Source organism: Diadema antillarum, unplaced genomic scaffold (genome assembly GCF_040938485.1).
Source record: "Diadema antillarum isolate AM-2024a unplaced genomic scaffold, OU_Dant_1.0 scf00000114, whole genome shotgun sequence".
Taxonomy (NCBI): Eukaryota; Metazoa; Echinodermata; class Echinoidea; order Diadematoida; family Diadematidae; genus Diadema; species Diadema antillarum.
The window spans coordinates 1933980-1953768 of NW_027271003.1; the positions used below are offsets into that span (position 1 = coordinate 1933980).

The 19789-nt window shown below is 37.1% G+C and overlaps 1 protein-coding gene across 1 annotated transcript; it reads left to right on the forward strand.

The window, feature by feature from the left end:
* The first annotated feature begins 63 nt into the window (after window positions 1–63).
* Window positions 64–17753, forward strand: LOC139719766 (mitochondria-eating protein-like). The gene is made up of 11 exons (XM_071631153.1): window positions 64–188; window positions 5135–5240; window positions 5782–6016; window positions 6530–6625; window positions 9083–9217; window positions 9896–10112; window positions 10855–11013; window positions 12557–12732; window positions 14171–14300; window positions 14675–14777; window positions 17570–17753. The coding sequence occupies exons 1-11, from the start codon at window positions 102–104 to the stop codon at window positions 17659–17661; spliced, it is 1536 nt and encodes a 511-aa protein (XP_071487254.1). The 5' UTR covers window positions 64–101; the 3' UTR covers window positions 17662–17753.
* Window positions 17754–19789: the final 2036 nt, after the last annotated feature.

Sequence of the window (19789 nt, forward strand, 5' to 3'; positions counted from 1 at the left end):
AAAATAATTCCGGCTTCGGAATATGCACTTGGCTGCCGACGTCGTATGCTAATTTCTGGACAGGTTGTTGCTAATTTTCGTGTTGATTTCCTTATTGAAGAATGGCGGAGTCACTCCGAAGACTCGTAAAGACGGGATCATACTCTCTTCTCCAGGAGAAACTTGAGCGATGGAGTAACAATTATTTGGTAAAATGCATGAACTACCGTGATGTTTTGTGTTCGTCTTTAACTCACCTGTTGATACGGTTGTGTGCCACTCTCCTAGTCCCACACCTGTCTAGTCTGTGTAGTGAAGACGAGTCTATCGGTCGGTCGGTCGGGCAATTCTAATCACAACTTGTGAAGTTGTGTTTGTTCACATGTAGACTGTGGGATGCAAGTGCGAACAGGAATCTAGATATTGAATTTGATTATTTAGTTCGACTGTACTCTGTTTTTCCTCTTCAACAAAGTTCGTGAGTTCAAGAATATTAATGGGCGACCGGGCCCAGGCCAGGGTCTAGGAATAGTAGGATTCAGACTTCAGTAGGAAAATCTAACGTTAGTCGTTACTTAGACCTGCTGTGGCTGTGACCTTTATGGTGTATAAACTAACATAACATGGCATGCATGGTTAGCCAGGAAGCTTACTAATCTCTGACTTAGAGAGAGGTTCTAACTGTTTGATCACAGAATTAGATTTTAATTCTAACTCTTACAGCGGGTGTCTAAATTTATATAAAATTTTACTACCAAAACTTTTAGTTAGTAGGCAACCCCTAAATTGAGTTAATTTAGAAATAGAATCTATAGACTAGACGCGTCTATAGTCTATACATAGCTACCTACAATTAATAAATTTATTTGTCGGTTGGTCTTGGGTTTCTAGATTCTACTTTGAACTTGATGTAGACAACAAGTAACAGTGAGAAAAAAAGAAGAAAATAATTGTTTTAGGGTCTAAATTGTAATATTGCTAAGTTTAGCAAGGATATTATCAAGATATGACACAGAAAAAGTATTGTAACACTAACACTGCTCATTTTTCCACTAATAAATTATTAACACAACAAGAACAGTTACAATATGAATACCCCATAGAGTGTCTAGAAAATCTAGGTCTAGAAGTAGAACATAGGTGCCTAGGCCTAGTAATCTATGAAGACTAAAGTTTGTTTGTTCGTAGAAGGTCTAGTCCCTGCCTAACGTTAGAACTCTAACTGTTAGGACACAAGTTTGATCTAGTTCTATATTAGTCAAGGTATTCTTCAAATCACAATGATGATTGGTGATAATGAAGACCGAAGTTTGCTTTGTTTGTATACATTGTAAATAGGGTCTATCTAATTTAGATATGGTTCTGGATATAGAAACTCCTATTCCTCCCTTAGACTCTAGACCAAGTCTAGGAGTCTAGGACTAGACGCTTGTAAGTACACTAGTAGCCTACTTTTGTAGGCCCTAGCTGTTTTCTGAGTGTCTAAAGTAGAGCATTGATCCTACTTATCAGAAAATGCGTACACCTGTACATTGTACGCGCATGTGGCTGTAGTGTAAAGACACGTGTGTGGTTGTGTACACACTGTCTATGGTATCAAGTATTGCTTTTGTCTATGTTGTCGTTGTTGTTGGTGCTTAAAGGCGCCTCATCCAATATTGAATATTTACGCCTTTTATTTCATATAAAAAAAGAAATTCACAGTCATTTTTTTTATCAACGGAAAAAATAATAATTCCATTGTTATATAACTAAAATAATAATCGTGATGATAATTTGGTTATGGATCAAGACTTCTTTTAAATTGTACTTCCTTTTTGTCCTCTACTAAAATCAATGGATATGTTATGAGCTTAGTTTATTAGTTTATTATTTTCTTAGTTTATTCTCTAATTTTAAATGAGGGCGGCATTTTTTATTTTTTATTTTTATTCATTTATTTTTTTTTATTCTTATTTTATGGGAGTTGAGTAAAAATTGGGGCATGGATATTTTGGGAGGTTACACTATAAAACTAGTGATGCCAGCACTTGCACTACTTCATATTTGATTTCATTGCTTTGCTTAGAAATAGACTAATTTTGAACATGTCACAGAGAGAGTTTCTTGTGATTATTAAGATTGTAGTCTTTTCCTGTTATATTCGTAGCATAAAATATCTTAGTGATTGCTCACTTGCAAATTTGTTCAGTACCCACTCCCAACTCTTTTAAATCCAGATATCAAAAGCTATGTATGTGCTCTTTGTGGTGAACTGAATGGTAAATTTACAGTTTTAAAAGTTTAGATGCTATGTTACTGTCAGAAATCCTGCCCCAAGTTGTGAACTACTTGCTCCCAATGTATCATACATGTAAGTACTGTATTCATGTGTTGCAAAAACTCAATTCACCTTTTTTGAAATGTACAAAGTAATCAAATGAATGCCCCACCTCTTGCCGCACATGCATGCATAGTGTAAGTAGGTTAGGGTATATACACATGGAATAGTGTAGAGTTGTATGGTAGCTTTACGACCAACAATGTGGTGGGGTATTTTACATTATTAATTATTTGGTCTTTTTTTTTTTTCTCCAAGACTCCTAACATAAATCATAGATCAGCAATAGAAAGGCATGAATTGCCAAAATGATTAAACATAGATGGGGAAAAATACAGTACAATGAGAAAAACTTGGGAAAAATATTTAAAAAAATACTGTGGATATTGGGATTTGGAAGTACAGCCTGTATGTTGCATGAAGTAACACACAGAGAGGATGATATGACATACTTCTGTGAGAAATGTACAAGTGTACATGTACAGGGGCGGATCCAGGAATTCCGTAAAGGGGAGGCGCGTTTGTAATATTAAAGGGGGGCACACGCACCCCCCCCCATTTTTTTCTTTTAATTTCTTTTGTTTTAACCAAAAAATAATCAAGATGGGGTACGCGCCCGGTGCGCCCCCCCCCCCCCCCCTGTATCCGCCACTGCATGTATAATCTGTAGTTGGATCAAGATGCATATTTATACATTATATATAATATGTGTATATTTAGATTAAAACTTTTCCAAGGGGTTCGTTGCCACCTTACGAAGCAGACCATTATACCTGGACAAATATGTCATGTGACAAATTCTCATATCAAATAATAATAATAATTATTAAAAAAAACCATTACAATGTATATAGTCTCAAAAGAGAGCCTCTGCATGGAAATACCATAGTTTTTCCTGTACTTGCATCATTACAGTTAGGATAATTGTAGGTATTACTAGAAATTTAGACCTGATTATAAGTAGAGTGGTTGCTGGCTTTCAGTTGTACACATGTATTGCATAAACAAACTCTTTCTGCCCCTTCTCACTCCCATCCTTCCCATTCCCTCCCCTCCCCCATCTCTTGATAACCAGCATTCTATGCTTAGTATAAAGCAGCAACCAAGCCTGCAACTTTAGTACAATGTGTGAAAGGTTTTAAGACCTTGTTCCAATTTACCTCCACACAGCAGAGCAAACAGTCACTGAAACTCTGTTGACTGTAGCATCAAGAAGTGACTGACTGTTAAACAATTACATGGTGTCTCCCTAATCCTAAAGGCAACCTTGAGTAATTTACACTCAAACTGCTATCTTACCTTGAATCGGCAAGTCATTACAATGCTCAGACTCAAGCAATGAACAGATGTAGATCGCTTACAGTAATTTTGTTGTGAAACAAAGAGTCTACAAAATTTGCAAAAGAGTGTGTGTGCATGTGTGCATTTGTGTGTGTTTGCATGTGTGTGAATATGGGTGTATGGTTGTGCCACTTAGTCAGTGATTGTGTTAATTATCGGTATTTAGATTGCATACCAAAAATTCGTGAGATAGGCAAGTGTCACTCAGATTGAGATGGTAGCCATGTACATAGGAAATCATTTGGAGGGTTCTTTAATAAATCATACAGACTACATATTCAAGGAGCATGAAGTTCTCAGAGAGATTCAAGATACTAGTCTGCAGTAAAAAAGAGGAAAAAAAGTGCAACCGAGTATATGAACTCAAGGTCAAATGCACAACTGCTGATGGATTTTACGCTTTGTCCATAGTACAGTACTCAGTACATTGTACATTAAACTAGTGGCACATACATGTACATTGTGTATTGTACTGCTGCAGCTAGTCTATGCCTTTTAATTCCACACCATTATGTGTCAGCTATGGCGAGTGTACTGTGTGAAGGAAACTGCTTGTGATCCCCTACTTTAGAGTGTTCAAACAGAGTTACAGGAGCCCAGAAATGATGTCCATGTTTACTCTTCATCTTAAACTGTTTATAGCGTGCAAATACGGATGGGGGATTCACTGCCTGCATCCCTATATCTTCCCTTTCATAGCTCTATTTACACTAATTTAGGATATGACAGCAACCCCTTGCAGTGGTTAAGACCTTTGAATGGTACTGTGGTTTGATGATTGATGACTGTGTGCTGATTTGAACTTGATCATCATGTATAGCCTGAATTGTCTTTATGGCATGGTTTTGTTGTGCCAAGCCTCAATATTCTAAGTCAGCAAGCCAAGTGATGCCACGATGCTGCTTGCTTCGAATCAGAAAATTAGTCCAGACCAGCATCTCTGAGTCTTTTATACAATAGTAGTAGATGCACCTCAGCATCATCTTGTCTGCCTATTCAGTGGATCAAATGGTATTATGTGAAATTAACAAAATATTAATGACATAATTTACCATTTGCAGATGAAACAGAAAACTTTATTGCAAAAATCTTGAAATACAACTGACCTACACATATGCATCAAAAATAATATCTGGAACATTTTTTAAATCATTGCTCCCACAGGTAAACAGGACCTTTAATGTAGATATAGCCAAAGAAACCCCTTACAAAAATAATAAAAAACCCAATCAAAACCAATCCAGATTCAATGTCTTTACACTGAGTGCAAACATGAGTGTCCACCTATAGTGCGAGTAGTGGATTGGGGGGGGGGGGGGGGGGGGGGAGGAGGAACAGGATAGAATTGTGTCAGGTAATTTTTAGATGATACTGACAGACATGTTGAATACATTGAATATATATTTTGAGAAACATAAAGCAGATTCTGAAATTGTCTTCTATTACTGCACCTTTTTTTTTTTGTGTGTGTGTGTGTGTGTGTGTGATGTTCAGATAAACACATGTGACCAGAATGTGACCCGCTGCGTTGACTTGATTGAGCTGACATCCAGAGTTCAAGGAGAGCTCTTCCAGATCCTCAATCTTTGCTCAGCTGAAGGTATGTAACAAATAATGAAATACTAATACTACAAAACCAACAACCACAAATGAACTGAAAAACAAAAATAAAAACATATGAATATGTCTCTTTTCATGACAAGATAGTGTTCTGGTATTTTATGTTTCTACGCTTCAACCAACCAACCACTTACAAGCACAGTCCACCATGAATAGGAGATAAAACAACTTTGCAGGAGCCACTGCGACAGGATCATTTGAAGCAACATCAGCAATGACACCAGTTTTTCCGAATTTTTTCTTTTTTCCAGGCTTTCCTTTCTTCTTAGTTCTTTTTTCTTCATTCCTGTTGTAAAAAAAAAAATATGTGTTAGTATTTGTATTGACAAAAAAAAAAAGATGTGCATGCTATTTCCCTTGTGGTCCATAGGATAGTGCAATTGCATTTTACCTTGTTAAGAATACCGTGGCTGAAATATACACCAAATTTATATCTAAAGTTTTATTCATTATTCACAGCTGTACTATGACTGACCTTAAATCTTGCACTGTGATCTTTTCAATTTAAACTACCAAAACAGGTGGCATGTATGGAGGATGCGACTCCCTCAAGAATCGTCTGCTGCCCTGGCTCGGACGGGGCCTCGTGGCGTCTGGCGGTGGCGTCACCATGGATACCAGCCTGTCCATCATGGCGGATGCGGCGGACAAGGAGCGGCAGCTGGCCGAGATGCAGGAGAGCTACGAGAAGCAACTCGATGAGGTGGAGCAGGACCTCAATACCTCCAGGGGTGTGGCATCGGAACTCCGAGCAGAGTGAGTTTCCCAAGATGCTTCTAGTTTATAAACGAGAATAAAGTGATTAAATGTCCAAGCAAACTTGAGTTTGACCTTTATTACTCTATCTAAGGAGGTGTCACACACAATTGCCTTCTTCTTTTGCTTCTTTGTTTTTGTTGTTTTTGTTGTAGTAAAGAAAAGGACCAGTTCCTATCAACTCATGCTTGTTCATTGGGTGAATTTTTTTTTTTTTGAAGTGTGTTCAGTTTGCTCATATGTCTTCCCTGGATATATATATGCATGAAATATGAAAGATGCAACAGTTTTTGATTCATGAATATTGTCCAGTGTATATTTCTTGACCCAAGAATGTTTCCCACACCTCAAAATTGCAAATCAAATAACACAATTCAAATCATGGTATTTCAAGGCTGTTTCTGTTGGTGTGACCTGGAATAGTTCTGTATGCCTGTTTTATGTCCTTCTAAAGTGGATCCTACCATTTTGTGTAGTTCTAATTGTGCGGTTAAACCATCTCACGATATCTAGGCTAGTGGAAGCCCAATCCAAGCTGGACAGTGAACGCCGTGTGTCCGAGGGGGAGGCACTGGTCAGTGATGAGATCTCGGCAAGTCTCAGAGAGAGGTATGATTGGATGGAAACTTTCTCATCCATTATACAAATTTACTGTTGATGTCCATCGTGTTACGTGCAAAGATACATTGTAGTTACTTTACTCCCACCTATAGAACACAATTTTAGGGTTCATAGATGACAGTGGATTCATTTGATTTTTTTTTTTCATTGGTGTTGATGAAGCAATGACATGTGTAATAGACAATGATATACACTGTTGCTGTGTAGCCATTCTTAAAGGACAAGTACTTTCATAAACATAAGGATTGAGAGAAAGCAGCAATATTAGTAGAACACATCAGTGAAAGTTTGAGGAAAATTGGACAATCGATGCAAAAGTTATGAATTTTTAAAATTTTTGTGTTGGAACCGCTGGATGAGGAGACTACTAAGGCTCGTGATGTCATGAGTACAACAGTATAAAGAAAATGTAAAGAAAATGTAAAGAAAATTCAACATATTTTCACTTTTTTCGCATAATAAAAGAGCACTTGACCTGCCTCTTTCTAAAGGCAATGGGAATAATATTACCCATAACATATGTCAGTAACGAGTCAAGGGAATTAGTACTTTTTTCAAAAGATGAAATTTTGTGAAATTCTCTTTATATTTTCCTTATGTTGTTGTATGCATGTGACATCATACACTGCAGTAGTCTTCTCATCCAGCGGTGACTGCACAAAAACTTCAAAAATTCATAACTTTTGAACGGATTGTCCGATTTTCCTCAAACTTTCAATGATGTGCATCTACTAATATTGCTACATTCTCTCAATCCTTATGTTAATGAAGGGGAACTTGTCCTTTAATAGGATTTTTTTCTTCAAACTTTGAAGAAGCTTGGGATGCACAAGTAGATATTCATTCTGGAACAATAAAGTGGAATTTTGATGGAATGTTTTGAGCATGGTATTCTGCAAGACATTTCCTTGTGAATTATATAAATACAGTTAAACTCGCCTAAGTCGACGTCGCATATGTCAAATAATCGCGTAAGTCGAAGATTTTAAAAAGTCCCGATATTTCCCCATTGACTTACGTGTATTAATTCACTCACAAGTCGAATTTTTAAGTCGAATACTCGCCTATGTCGATGAAATTCCAAGAACACTTTCACGGAAAAACCATTGAATTCACTGTGCCTAAGTCGAATAAGATTTTATTGTGTAATAAATCACTGTCAAAATCACGAGACGCCAGTTTTTTTTTTTACATACAGTATTACCAACAGAAACTTTTGCGTCAATAAACATTAACGTTTCATTAATGCAAGCGGTTTCACCTGAATCGTTATTAACGCAAACTAACGATCGGGAAAATTAACGTTTGTAATAACGATGAGTAATGATCCCAAGCGCAAATTAACGATGTTTCGTTGACATAGGTATGACGATAGGTAACGCAAGAACTCACGCGAGATTTTGGTTTCCGTTACCCAGACCTGGTGAAAGGACGACATAGCCCCTGCCGAGTGTAGCGATCTATGCCTTATATACTTAGCAGAGTCTTTTCGCGAATCGAATCACGATTTCGCGAATGGTTAATACGCGACCGGGGTCACCAAAAACGCATGCCGGGCCACCAAAAAAAAAAAGCCGGATGTTTGCCTTCAGTTTTGGAAATGAACAGCGGTAACAATCGGCTCCATAAGATGCTAGAATAAATGTCAGATGTTTGCTCTTAATTTTTGAAATGAATAACTGTAACATTCAATGTGAATAAAGTGTCTTGCTGAAGGGCAAATATCGGGCACACCGCTCCAGCTCTGGGCTCCAGAGTAGACAACATACATGTACATTATACATGTGTACGCATGGTGTAACTGTAAGTCGATTTTTTTTTTACTTACGCACAAGTCGAAACTCGCCTAAGTCGATGTGTTTTGCTCAGTCCCGAGAAGATCGACTTATGCGAGTTTAACTGTAAACAAATTGAGGGACAAATTTTGAAGGGCATGCAATAGATGATTTTCTTCTACTAGGTAGGCCTATAAGCTGTATAGTATGTATTAATGTAAACATACTTCAAAGGTCAAATCCGAGATAGATAGCCAGCTAGATAGACAGATAGATAGGTACTGAAAAATGGCAATATTCACATTATCTTTGTAGCATTTCTTTATCTTAGTTATTTTTGCATTTGGCTGCTCTCAGTGAATCTTACTTGTTTGTATTTCTTTTAATTCAGATGAGAGTATGTGTGTATGAATCTGATATATCCACCAATTTTTCACATGTTATTATTGTTTTTGTGATAGTTTTGTTAAGCACAATGTTTGTGAAAGTATCCAGACTGCAAAATCTTTTCATTTACAGTTATATGAATAGGTAGAAAGACAGATAATGAGTAAGTGAGATAGAGGGATAGATAGATAGGCAGAGTAGAAGCCAGAGAGTGAAACAAAGACTCCCGTGAGGTAAACTTCAGTGAAGGCCGACAGTTCATGTCCGAATAATCTGCTTCTAGAATTGGCGGCCTTGAGGACGAGTTGCGCCTCTACCGAGCTCGCTCGGGGACCCTGGATGACTACGAGGTGGAGGTGCGCCGTCTCCGTGACGACATCAATCTCCTGAAGGAGGAGAAGTACATCTTGACTGGCAGGTGGGTATTAATCTCCTATTTGACAGTGCTCTGGTTTTAATAGTGAGGTGTGTCCTGGCTCCGACCCTGAAATTTGGAGTGATTAGAGTGATATCTTACCAAGTGTTACAGTGCTAAATTTGCTCCTGCATGTTTTCAGTTGAAGTTCTGATTAAAAAAAAACCCACTGCAGTCTTTGAAAGTGAGTATACGTCCATGTCACGCAGTTGCATACACATGTATTGAAACACTGTGCTGAGATTTCTGTGCTTGATAAGATTCAAACAACCTTGTAAAATTTGAAAATGTTGATTCGTGCAATTAAAATGTAGTAACCTTGTGCTAACATTGGTTTCTGCATGTAAGAGTATACAACACAATAATTCTTGTATTATGAAATCAAATGAATTCACGCTCCCTTGACATTAAGTATTGATGAATTGATGAAGTCAGGCTTAAATGAAAGGAAAAAGAGTATTGTTCCACCCTTTCGGACCAGTGTGAGGATCAGTTATCTGTAAATGATAATGAATCCAAAGTTCTTCATTTGACAAATTGAAATATATCTCTTCTTTATCTTATTTTCTTGAAATGGGTCCAAGCTTCAGCCTAAGGCAATCTACATCTAGTGGCAGAGACTAGCATAAACTCGGCTTTGTTAATTTAATTGAGGGTATTATTATTCAATTTAATTGGCAGGAGTGAGTATCTGGCCCCGACACTGAGCTTGACCCCAAGCCTCAAGTCCCCCCGGACATCTGTCAGTAGTGATGTGGTCCAACGAGTACGCCAGGCAAACCTGGTCACCCGGTTCAACGACCTCTTTGCCCAGAGTCGCATGGATGCCATGGACATCCTCCGAAACCACTGCGAAGACCACGAGTTGAACCAGAAGATCATCTTCACTTGTGTCCAGGTGAGAACCACAAGACCTTCTAGATTGTATACATAGGTTGCTTTTGGAAATATAATCTGAGACAGTGAGCATTAAGTTTTGTATATATATGTTATTTCTTTCTTTGAAAAGTCTGTCTACAATGAAAAGAATTCAGCCCTTGCAATACTGTATACGCATATACCAGTAATTAGCATGTTTAATTTTTGAATTGGTACTTTTGACAATTTCGCAAGTAATCAGATTTGCAATGGTGGAGTACAGAAATGAACAGAGAAATGTATGCACGCACATCAAATTTATGTTGGGATCAAAGTAAGAAGGGATGTTATAGTTTTGGTCGTGGTCCTAATAAAAGGTGGGTCCCATCTTGAATTAAGACTACTTTGTTTTGGTCTATTTGGTTTATTTGATCTTAGTCATTTCAAAACTTATTTTCATCAAATAAACTTTGAGTTCTTCTTAGAATTGTATGCACTTTCATATTTCTTAAGTATAGTTTCTGATTATCTCTCTCAAATGCACACACACACAGATTTGAAGCCCAGTCTCAACCAAAGCTATACCATCCCTTTAATATTTTGGTGTGTTGTTGAATTCATAAATAGCACCCGACTCACAAAATTTGTGAAAATGAAAACCTTGCAAAATGTATATGGCGTACGCAGTATGTATATATGTCTACTGGTAGTTGTCAAGTACATCGAGAGAAGTGATTTTGTTCTTTTAAATCCCTTCACATTCATGATTTGTTCAAACATAGGAAGCATTCCATGCTGCCAAGATGGCCTTCCACCGCTACCGTGGCAAGGTTCAGAGCCTCCTGGCTGAATCGCACAGCGGGCCGGAGACCCTGTCGGAAGCTGTGCAGAGCTACGTCAACAAGAATGGCACTCTGCTGGATGTGCATGCCATAGTTGAGGTAGGCCCTCTTACGTACTGTATTAACAGACAGCATGGTATTCACACTAGCTAGTGTTGTTATCATAGAATGTTATATATATTTCTTTCAGTGCTTCAATCAATTTTTTTTGTGTGTGTGTGTGAACGTACCTTGCCTGCATATTGTTCTATTCATTGGAAAAATCTTCTTCATGTGACTGTGCAGTATGTGTCTTTCAAACTACTGGTAAAGTGCCTTTTATATGACTATGTGTTGCAATGTTCTAGTTCTTTCATATTGTCTTAGAGCCATCTATTATGTGGGAAGGGCATTTAAGCTATAAATTACACAATTACAGACACATGGTAGGAAGTCAAAATCATAGGTAATGGCACTTCAACAATGCCCAAGTCTTGATGTGCTCCTATACAGGGGTCTTGGAACTTTTTGTGGGGGGTGGGGGGTGGGGGGGGGGGGGGGTCAAGGGTCAGTGGTACCCCTTGGTTCCGTGGCACCTGCTATATCTTACTTTTGCTGTGATATCTATCCTCATGCCTGGAAACTCTACTGGATCAACAGTTGATGCTCAGTACTCAGCACAGTCAAAATATCTATCAGGAAGAATATAATATATTTCATAGCTGCTACTCAATTCCTGATGAAGCAAGTACCCCATACATTGGAAAACAAGGAAGTTGTACAACCACAAATTGCAGCCCCAAGTTATTGTTTTACTGACTTGATGTCAGGAGGAATATATTTGTATGTTTTGTTCTGTTTTCTAAGAGCAGTTGATGATGTTGCAAATACCTCTATTCAGATATTATGCACTGGACCAGCAAAACAAACACTACAATGAATTTGCAAAAGAATCAGATGGAATGCATTCTACAAGCATTGTTTCATAGGCATTCATCCACATTCTAGCAGTGTCACATGCTCCTGAAATGTTTTTACCTTCCTTTTTAACTGCATACTTATAATTTTGTTTATTGTACATTCTAATAATGATAAATATGCACTTATTTTCTATAAAATTTCATATTTGTATTATGAATCTGTTGGAGATGGAAAAATGAACCAATGAGTGAATGAATGAATGAAATCCTGGGCATGTCAATTAGTAAGAATTAAAGACAGAGTTCACAAATTAGTGGTTTTTCTGTGTGTTTTTTTTTTTTTTTGATACTTAATAGGTAAACTTTGTAAATTTCCATTGGAAGTGAGTTGGTTTTGTTTCGCTAATCATTATGTTTCACACTACTGCTATGTGCTTAGTTAAGGACTATCAAGTTATACTGTGAGTTTGAAGGCTTTGCATAAAGCACGCAGTTGATTCATTTGTTAATTTGACACTTGTGAATTAAACACACAGCCTTGCACTTTGGGAGGAGGGGATTGCAAAAACTGGAATATTAAAATTGGACACCTGTTTCTTAATCCATTGCGGACAAGTCCTGAGTATACTCGGGCAAGCGTCTATGGGAAATGCATGTAGTAGCAAAATTAGCCCGTTCTCAACTGGTTAAGGAATGAATTTGAAAAGATATACAAGCCTGTATGTATATCATTATTGACCCAGGACGTGCTGCTGGCCATGAAGCGTCATCCAGCCATATCGTTCCCGGCCGAGGTGGACTTCCGCGTCCTCACCCTCTTCATCCGGGAGCTCGTGAAGGTGGCGTGGTCGATGAGCGCCTTGCCGTCGCCGCTCGACATCAGTGGAGCCAGGGATGGGGAGCTCTTTGATGATCTCAAGTAAGCCTCAGAGTCTAAGCACTATATTTTCCCACAGATGTTTGTTATTCTGAAGGTTCGTTAATCTGAAAATTAAATAAGACTCGATATTCCCAAGGTTCATCATTCTGATACATACAAATTCTGTACACTTAGATGTTTATTGATTAGAAAATGAAATAGAGTTCATTAATATGAGCATTTGTGACATTATTTCAAAGGTGCATTATTCCAAATGTTCATGAAAGTGAAAATGAAATATGGTTCATTTTTGCCAAGGTTTGTTGATCCGAAAATCAAAAAAAAAGGTTTCTTCATTCAAAAATACTAGTGAACATTCAAAATTACAAGCCTTATTTCATTTTTCGGATTAACGAGCCTTTGGAATAACTAACTTTTTTCATTTTTTGATTAAGGAAACTAATGAAACAATGAACCTTACTTCGTTCTTTAGTAACCTGTGGAATAACAGTTTGTTTTTTGTTTTTTGATATGCACAATAACAAACCTTTTAGGATATCAAACTGTAACAGTAATGGTATTTTCCCTAGTTAATTGCACAAAAGACACAATTTTGCATTTTCATCAAGACACTTACCAGTAAAGATGATAAAAATAATAGTGATAATATCACACTCACAAAGACAGCGTCACAATTTCACTCTGATACATCTCCATGCTATGTACAAAAATAAAACACAATGAATATTGGAATTACAGAATAGCATTGTTTATATCAAAGAACTTCACAACTGAATCCATTTTTTTTTAGAGAGCTCAGCTGTAAGTTAATTGTGGACAGCAATTTCAAATGTTGTAAAGTTTTTGAGCTCTTGATGAGTAATGGACAGTATGACTGGACAATCACATTAGCATGTTATGACACATAAAACATAACAGTCACAATCATGCATTTTTTTAGAGGTTTTTTTAAAAGCAAAAAAAATTGATCTATTGTAGAAGTAAACAGTAAAACAACAGAAGTCCATCAATGGACTACACCTTTCTTGTGGAGTTGACACCAAATTAGAGAAATGAAAAAAGAAGACTGACTTCAAATACTGTTTCTCTTTCCAAACATAGTAGAATCGAGTGTCGAATGTTAATGATTTTCCTGTATATTGATTGCACATGGATGACTAAATTTAATTACTGCACTCAAGGAAATACTTGTAACCTGACATTGACAAAATCTGTCAACTTCCCAGATATGCACCACAAAAGTCTCTTAGTGATTTTCTGCTGCAACGTCTCTCCAGGGTTTATGTAACGTTATTCTTGTGAATTCAAAATGATTGTCGGTGTACTCTCTACAGTATGGCTTATTGAGTCATTGAAACTTAGAATTTCATCACTCCAAGCGCTAGGTAAAAACTTTCTGCATTATGTGTTATTAGTTTGTGTTTGCGTCATTGCCAGTGTCCCGTCCTCACGCCATCTCTTCTCGATTTGACTCCAGGTATCGTCGTAGCTACGACTCCGAGTACTCCGCCCCGCTGGTCAGCCACTACATCTGGCCATGTCTGACGGACGTCGCCGGACGTGTGGTTCTCAAGGGAGAGGCGGTCACTCGCAGGGGCGGCTCGCTGGTGAGAGCAAGAAGAATTAAATAAATACTTCAGGCCTGTCACAGCCTCACATTATTGCTATTCAGCATGACATAATTAGGCAAGATACCTATATCATTTCAAGGACCAGTAACCTGGTTGGCTTTATCTGACATTAAATGTTAAATATGACATTCATAGGTCTCTTTTATCATTAATGTGATTTGGTTCACTTACTGGAGGTGACGGTGTTTATTTCATCAACATGTCAAGTTCTGTTTTGACTCATTTCTGTACTTGCGTGAAATGATGACCAATTAAAGTGAGAAGATGATTATTTATAAAGCTTATATTTTAGTGTAATACATGTACATTGTCATCACTTTTATTTGCCATGTTATCTCAATCTTTCCCAGGCTTCTCCTAGGCGCAGCCGGAGTCCATCGCGCATCGGCAGCCCTAGGGCAAGGTCTCCCAGCCCACGACGTACCCTCAATGGGTCCTACTCCAGTCCTGCAGGTCGGTAGCATCTCGCTCATTCTCTTTTACATTAGCTGTCTTAGACACTTCTCTCGGAATAACTCATCCTTTATGTACATGCATGTGCATATTTTATATGAAATATATATGTGTGTGTGTGTGTGTGTGTGTGTGTGTGTGTAGTATTGATGGCATATAGCATGTGCAGATTAAAGAAAATATGCCCTCAATGGGTCCTACTTAAGACCTGCAAGTCAGTAGCTTGTCACATTCTCATTTTTTTTTTTCAGCCATTATTATGTCACCCCTTCATTGATAACATCACCTCATATGTCAGTAGCATGCACACATTAATGAATGTAGACCTCCTACCCCTTATGGTCTATAGTCAGGCATTCAAAATCCTGTCATCTGTGGTTTCATACTGTATAAGCTGTTATTTTTTGCACACAGGTATTTTCCAAAATGAGCAGGTCATGGTTTCGCGAAATGTTGTTTTGGGGAATTGACACCGAGGTTATTGTAAGTTGACTGTTAGCCTAGCACATGGCGACATTTTGGCGTGTTAAATTCGCGGTCCAACAGTGATTCGCAGAATTTGCACAAATTGAACCCTCGCGAAAATAACAGCTTATGCAGTATACCACTTAACTTTTTGTTCACCATATGAATTAACCATTCTCTGTAAAAGATCAACAACCTTCTCATTCCAAACCAAGTATAGCAACTCCATTTCTTCCATGCATCAATGCAAATGATGATGGAGACATCTCTTTCAGGGTTTGCAATTCTTGACAAATTTCCTCCTTTGGTTCTCTATTTCTACAGATAGTACAGTGTCTTGGAATTGATGGCAAATCAATTTTGGAGGTACTTCTTATGCTTGTGGTCTTCTTTTTACTACATGACACCTTTTGACATGCCTCTCCACATGGTGCCTACCATTTTGCCACTACCCCCAGTTGCTCATTTTATTCTCCAGTTGCGACTGCTGTTGTGTTCAAAACGCTGTCAGTTTATTCAATGTTCTCACTTTGCGGTCATTGTCCTGTAGAATTTGTTAAGATTCTAAGTTTGACATGAAACATCTAAACAGATCAATTGTAATCTGACGTTCAATGATTGAGAAACTGACATGTGAGATAAATGCTCGATATTCATGTTTGGTTGTGGAGACCGTGTCTCATGCAGCAGGTCTGTCATGTGCTTAGGTGATCCTTCTGTCATTCTCTTTTATTTTTGGCATCCAATTGATTCTGTATCTTCTTTTTCTTTGTCATCTTCTTTTTCTCCTCATAATGATCATCTCCTCATTCATCATATTTTCCTTCATCATCTTTTAGTTATGTTTTTCCTTGAACTCCTCTTTCAATTTCATTATCTTCTTACACATCTTTTTTCCCTTTCTCTTCATCATCTCCTATTTTTTTTCTTAATATTTCTTCTTCTCCTCCTCCTCCTCCTCCTCCTCTTTCATTACTTTTTTTTTCCTGCTGCCAACATTCACATTCCAAAGTCTGGCTGCTTATATCACTGCCATGCTCACTTTCCTGCTACCTATGTGCTTATCACCTGCTTGCCAAACAACCTCTACTTTCTCTCAAACAATATTATTCCCACTACTTCTATATTTTTGTGTTGCGAACAATATTACTCCCACTACTTATATGGTGATCCCCTCAAGCATTTTGCATGGCACTGCCACATCCACTGCTCTTCTAGATGACAAGACAGCACCCACTAACTGCACTTGTGTGATTTTGTTGCCCTCTTAGCTTATTATCTGCGAACACTTCTTTGATTCTGACCCCTTGCCCCTTCCAAGTTCCCGCAATAGTCTTTCCCACAATGGTCTGTCCATTTTCTATGTCTACCATATCTTGCTTTCACTCACTTGGGATGGCATCAATAGTGATGATGATGATGAAGAGGATGATGATAATGATAATGTTAATAGTAATAACAATGATGATGATGACGACGACATAAACGACGACGATGATGATGATGATGATAATAATAATAATAATAATAATATTATTATTATTATTATTATATTATTATCACTATTGTTATAATTATAATTATTATTGTTATAATTATAATTATTATTATTATTATTGTTATCATCATCAGTATTATCATTATAATCATTATTATTGTTTTTATTATTATTATTAAATTATTATTATTATTATTATTATCATTAATAATAATAATAATAATAATAATAATTATTATAATAATAATAATAATAATAATTGTGATGTTAATGATGATTTTAGTGGTAATGAAGGATATGTATTACAGTAGATGATCATAATTATCCTCGTGATATTTTTGTGACCCATGATAATACTTCTCTCCTCTTCCTGATGAGTGCAACTGTTGTTTCAGTGTTGAAATGAGCTGTGCTGTGCAGTGCTATATCAGCCCTTTACAGTGATATTAAAGGCAATGAATGTTGTTGTTTTGTTGTTCACACATTTATGTTGGAATGTTGTGTACCATTCCATTCATTGTAGGGCAGAAAGCAATGAGTAACATATCAAGTAATTTAGGTATTTACATGTACATGTATGTGTAATGACATTGATATCTGTTGACATAATATTGTGATTTATGACTTCATGAATGAATAGAAACAAGCATGTTGTGTGTTGTGTACATGATGACTTGAATTTTGGATGATGGACATATTGAAAAGGATAAAAAATTAAGAGCAAATTAAGCACTTACACATGCCCAAAACATGTGGAGTATATGGCTAATGTACTGCTAGTTAATGTCCCCTTGCTATGTTTATGCTCCTACCTACCCCACCCTGACAGGATCCCGTCCCACCAGCAGCCTGTCCATGAGGAGCACCTCGCCCCGCCCTAGCAGTGCTGCCTCCCTCTCCCTCTCACTCTCCGGCATATGATGTCTGGTGGATGACACTTCTTGTGTGTGCAAGTAGATACCTAAAGGGGCATCTATGCATCAACTACACCACATCCTCATTCGCTCTTGAAATCTGCGGACTGTCATTACATAGAAATAAGGAATTCCGTCATTATCACAAATTATGGAATCCAGGTTTATGTCTTTCATTGTCATATTAGTCCCTGTAGAGCCTACGTTTAGTTTGGAAAAAGGAAAACAAGAAAAAAAAAATATGTTAAAGTGTGCCTTTCTTTTGAATACGGTATGTCTAAATGGAGACAAAACATAACATGTGTTCAAATAGCATAAAGACAAATTTCTAATTACCAGTTTATGGGCTGACACTTCTTGCTTTCTTTTTCTTACATGGTAGACAGCAAATGATAATTGTTACCACATATACCCACAGTCATGTTGATGCTTAATATCCCTTCATGGTCGTCAGCATGTTTTAGGGTTGCTTTTTGGGGGAAGGGTGTAGTGGTGGTTATGTGTTGGAATGTGAGAATTTTGATATTACTCTTCCACACAACACAACTATTTCCAATTTTTCAAAACACATTAATTTTTATTTTATTTATTGTTATTATTTTCATTTTATTATTATTATTTTTAACAAGAGCTACCCTCATTTGGTTGCTTGAGTTTTTCTCATGAAACCAGAATGACACTTGGGCTTTAAGGACAAAGTGAACACTGGGGCCTTTCTAATTATACCATGAAATGGTATTGTGTTTGATATCTGTGTTTGTCTTCAACAGAATGAAAAGTAAAAAAAAAAAAAAAAAAAAGAATAGGGAAGAAAATAGGCAGGTAACCAGACAACAGTATTCTTTGTGTACAAGGAAATGCCTTCTGTGTTTAACAGTGCCCATGGATTTACTTCCTTCTTGCTTTTAAGAAAGCACATTGTTAGCTCATTTGTAAGGTCATTGACTCTGTGATAAACATTCCTATACAGTGCACATGCCTGTTTGTGTAGTGAGCTGTTTCAGCTTTGCAAGTGTAATACCATTTTGTAACAGTAACATATTGAGTAAATACTTTTGAGATGAGACTGTACATTGTGTAACATGGATGTGATTGCAGTGCTGTGCAGTATCTTTTTTTTAAGTGTATGCAATATACCAGTATGTTCTGAATAAAAAGGAGGAATTTTCACCACCCTCTTTGTACTAAAAAAAAAAAGAAAAAAAAAGAAGAAAGCAGATACCTGAAGAATATGTAGCCATTGCTTAACATGGTCTTTACATGTGTGAAGTGGTGTACTAGGTGGCCAGTTTTTGCCGTATTTCAGTCGGCAACATTTGCAAAACTACCAAGTTACGATGGACTTGCATCAGTTGCAGGAGTGACAGGTCATAAACTGGTATGACGTTTGTTGAATTGGTATGCTCTCTGCCTCCTGAGCGATAATATGCAAGCATATTTGCAGCTTGTTTTCCCATATAAAGTGCATTTAATAAGTCGTTACATGAGCAAAACAGAATTAACAGTATTATAACATACCTCCATGTAACGAATGGAACAAATTAATCCTAATGGTGTAGCACTGGACAACAGAGGAACAAAGCCACAGTGAACAAAGCAAACAAATGACAAGAGGTTTTAAATGAAACAAATTAAGTGTGTTATTCCAGTAGAAGAAGATATGTGTTTGCTTGTTTGTTTGGGTTTTTCTTTTTAACTGCGTAATTGTAACCGGCACTTTGTCTAAAGGACACATCTTTTGATCAAACCATTCAAGCATGATATCAAGTAGACCAAAAAAAAAAAATGTCATTCAGGGACTTCTCCATTTGTTTTTGTTATTAAAAAAAAACAGCATTAATTTTCACTCAGGTTAGATTTTTTTTTTTTTTTTTTTTTAATGGACAACTGCTTGGTATTTGGACTGACTTTATTTGCCCCAGTTCTTCCTTGGAATGTGCTTCTGATCTGCAAAAGATGCAGGCAGCATTGTTTGTTTGTTTATTTGTTGTCTTTTTTGGCTGAAAGATAGCTGTTAACTATAAGGAGTATTTTTATTTTCAATTTACCTCAACAAAGGCTTCGTTTGTATGGGCTTTGATATACTTTAATGAATGAATAAGTTCATGCTCAGAATTTGATTGTTTTTACCTCTT

What these genes read in the sequence shown, in the direction of transcription:
- LOC139719766 (XM_071631153.1), top strand. Translation starts at nt 102, where the DNA reads ATGGCGGAGTCACTCCGAAGACTCGTAAAGACGGGATCATACTCTCTT. An exon ending in GATGGAGTAACAATTATTTG is followed by an intron (nt 189 to 5,134) that starts GTAAAATGCATG and finishes TGTGATGTTCAG; the next exon opens with ATAAACACATGTGACCAGAA. An exon ending in TCATCTTCACTTGTGTCCAG is followed by an intron (nt 10,113 to 10,854) that starts GTGAGAACCACA and finishes GTTCAAACATAG; the next exon opens with GAAGCATTCCATGCTGCCAA.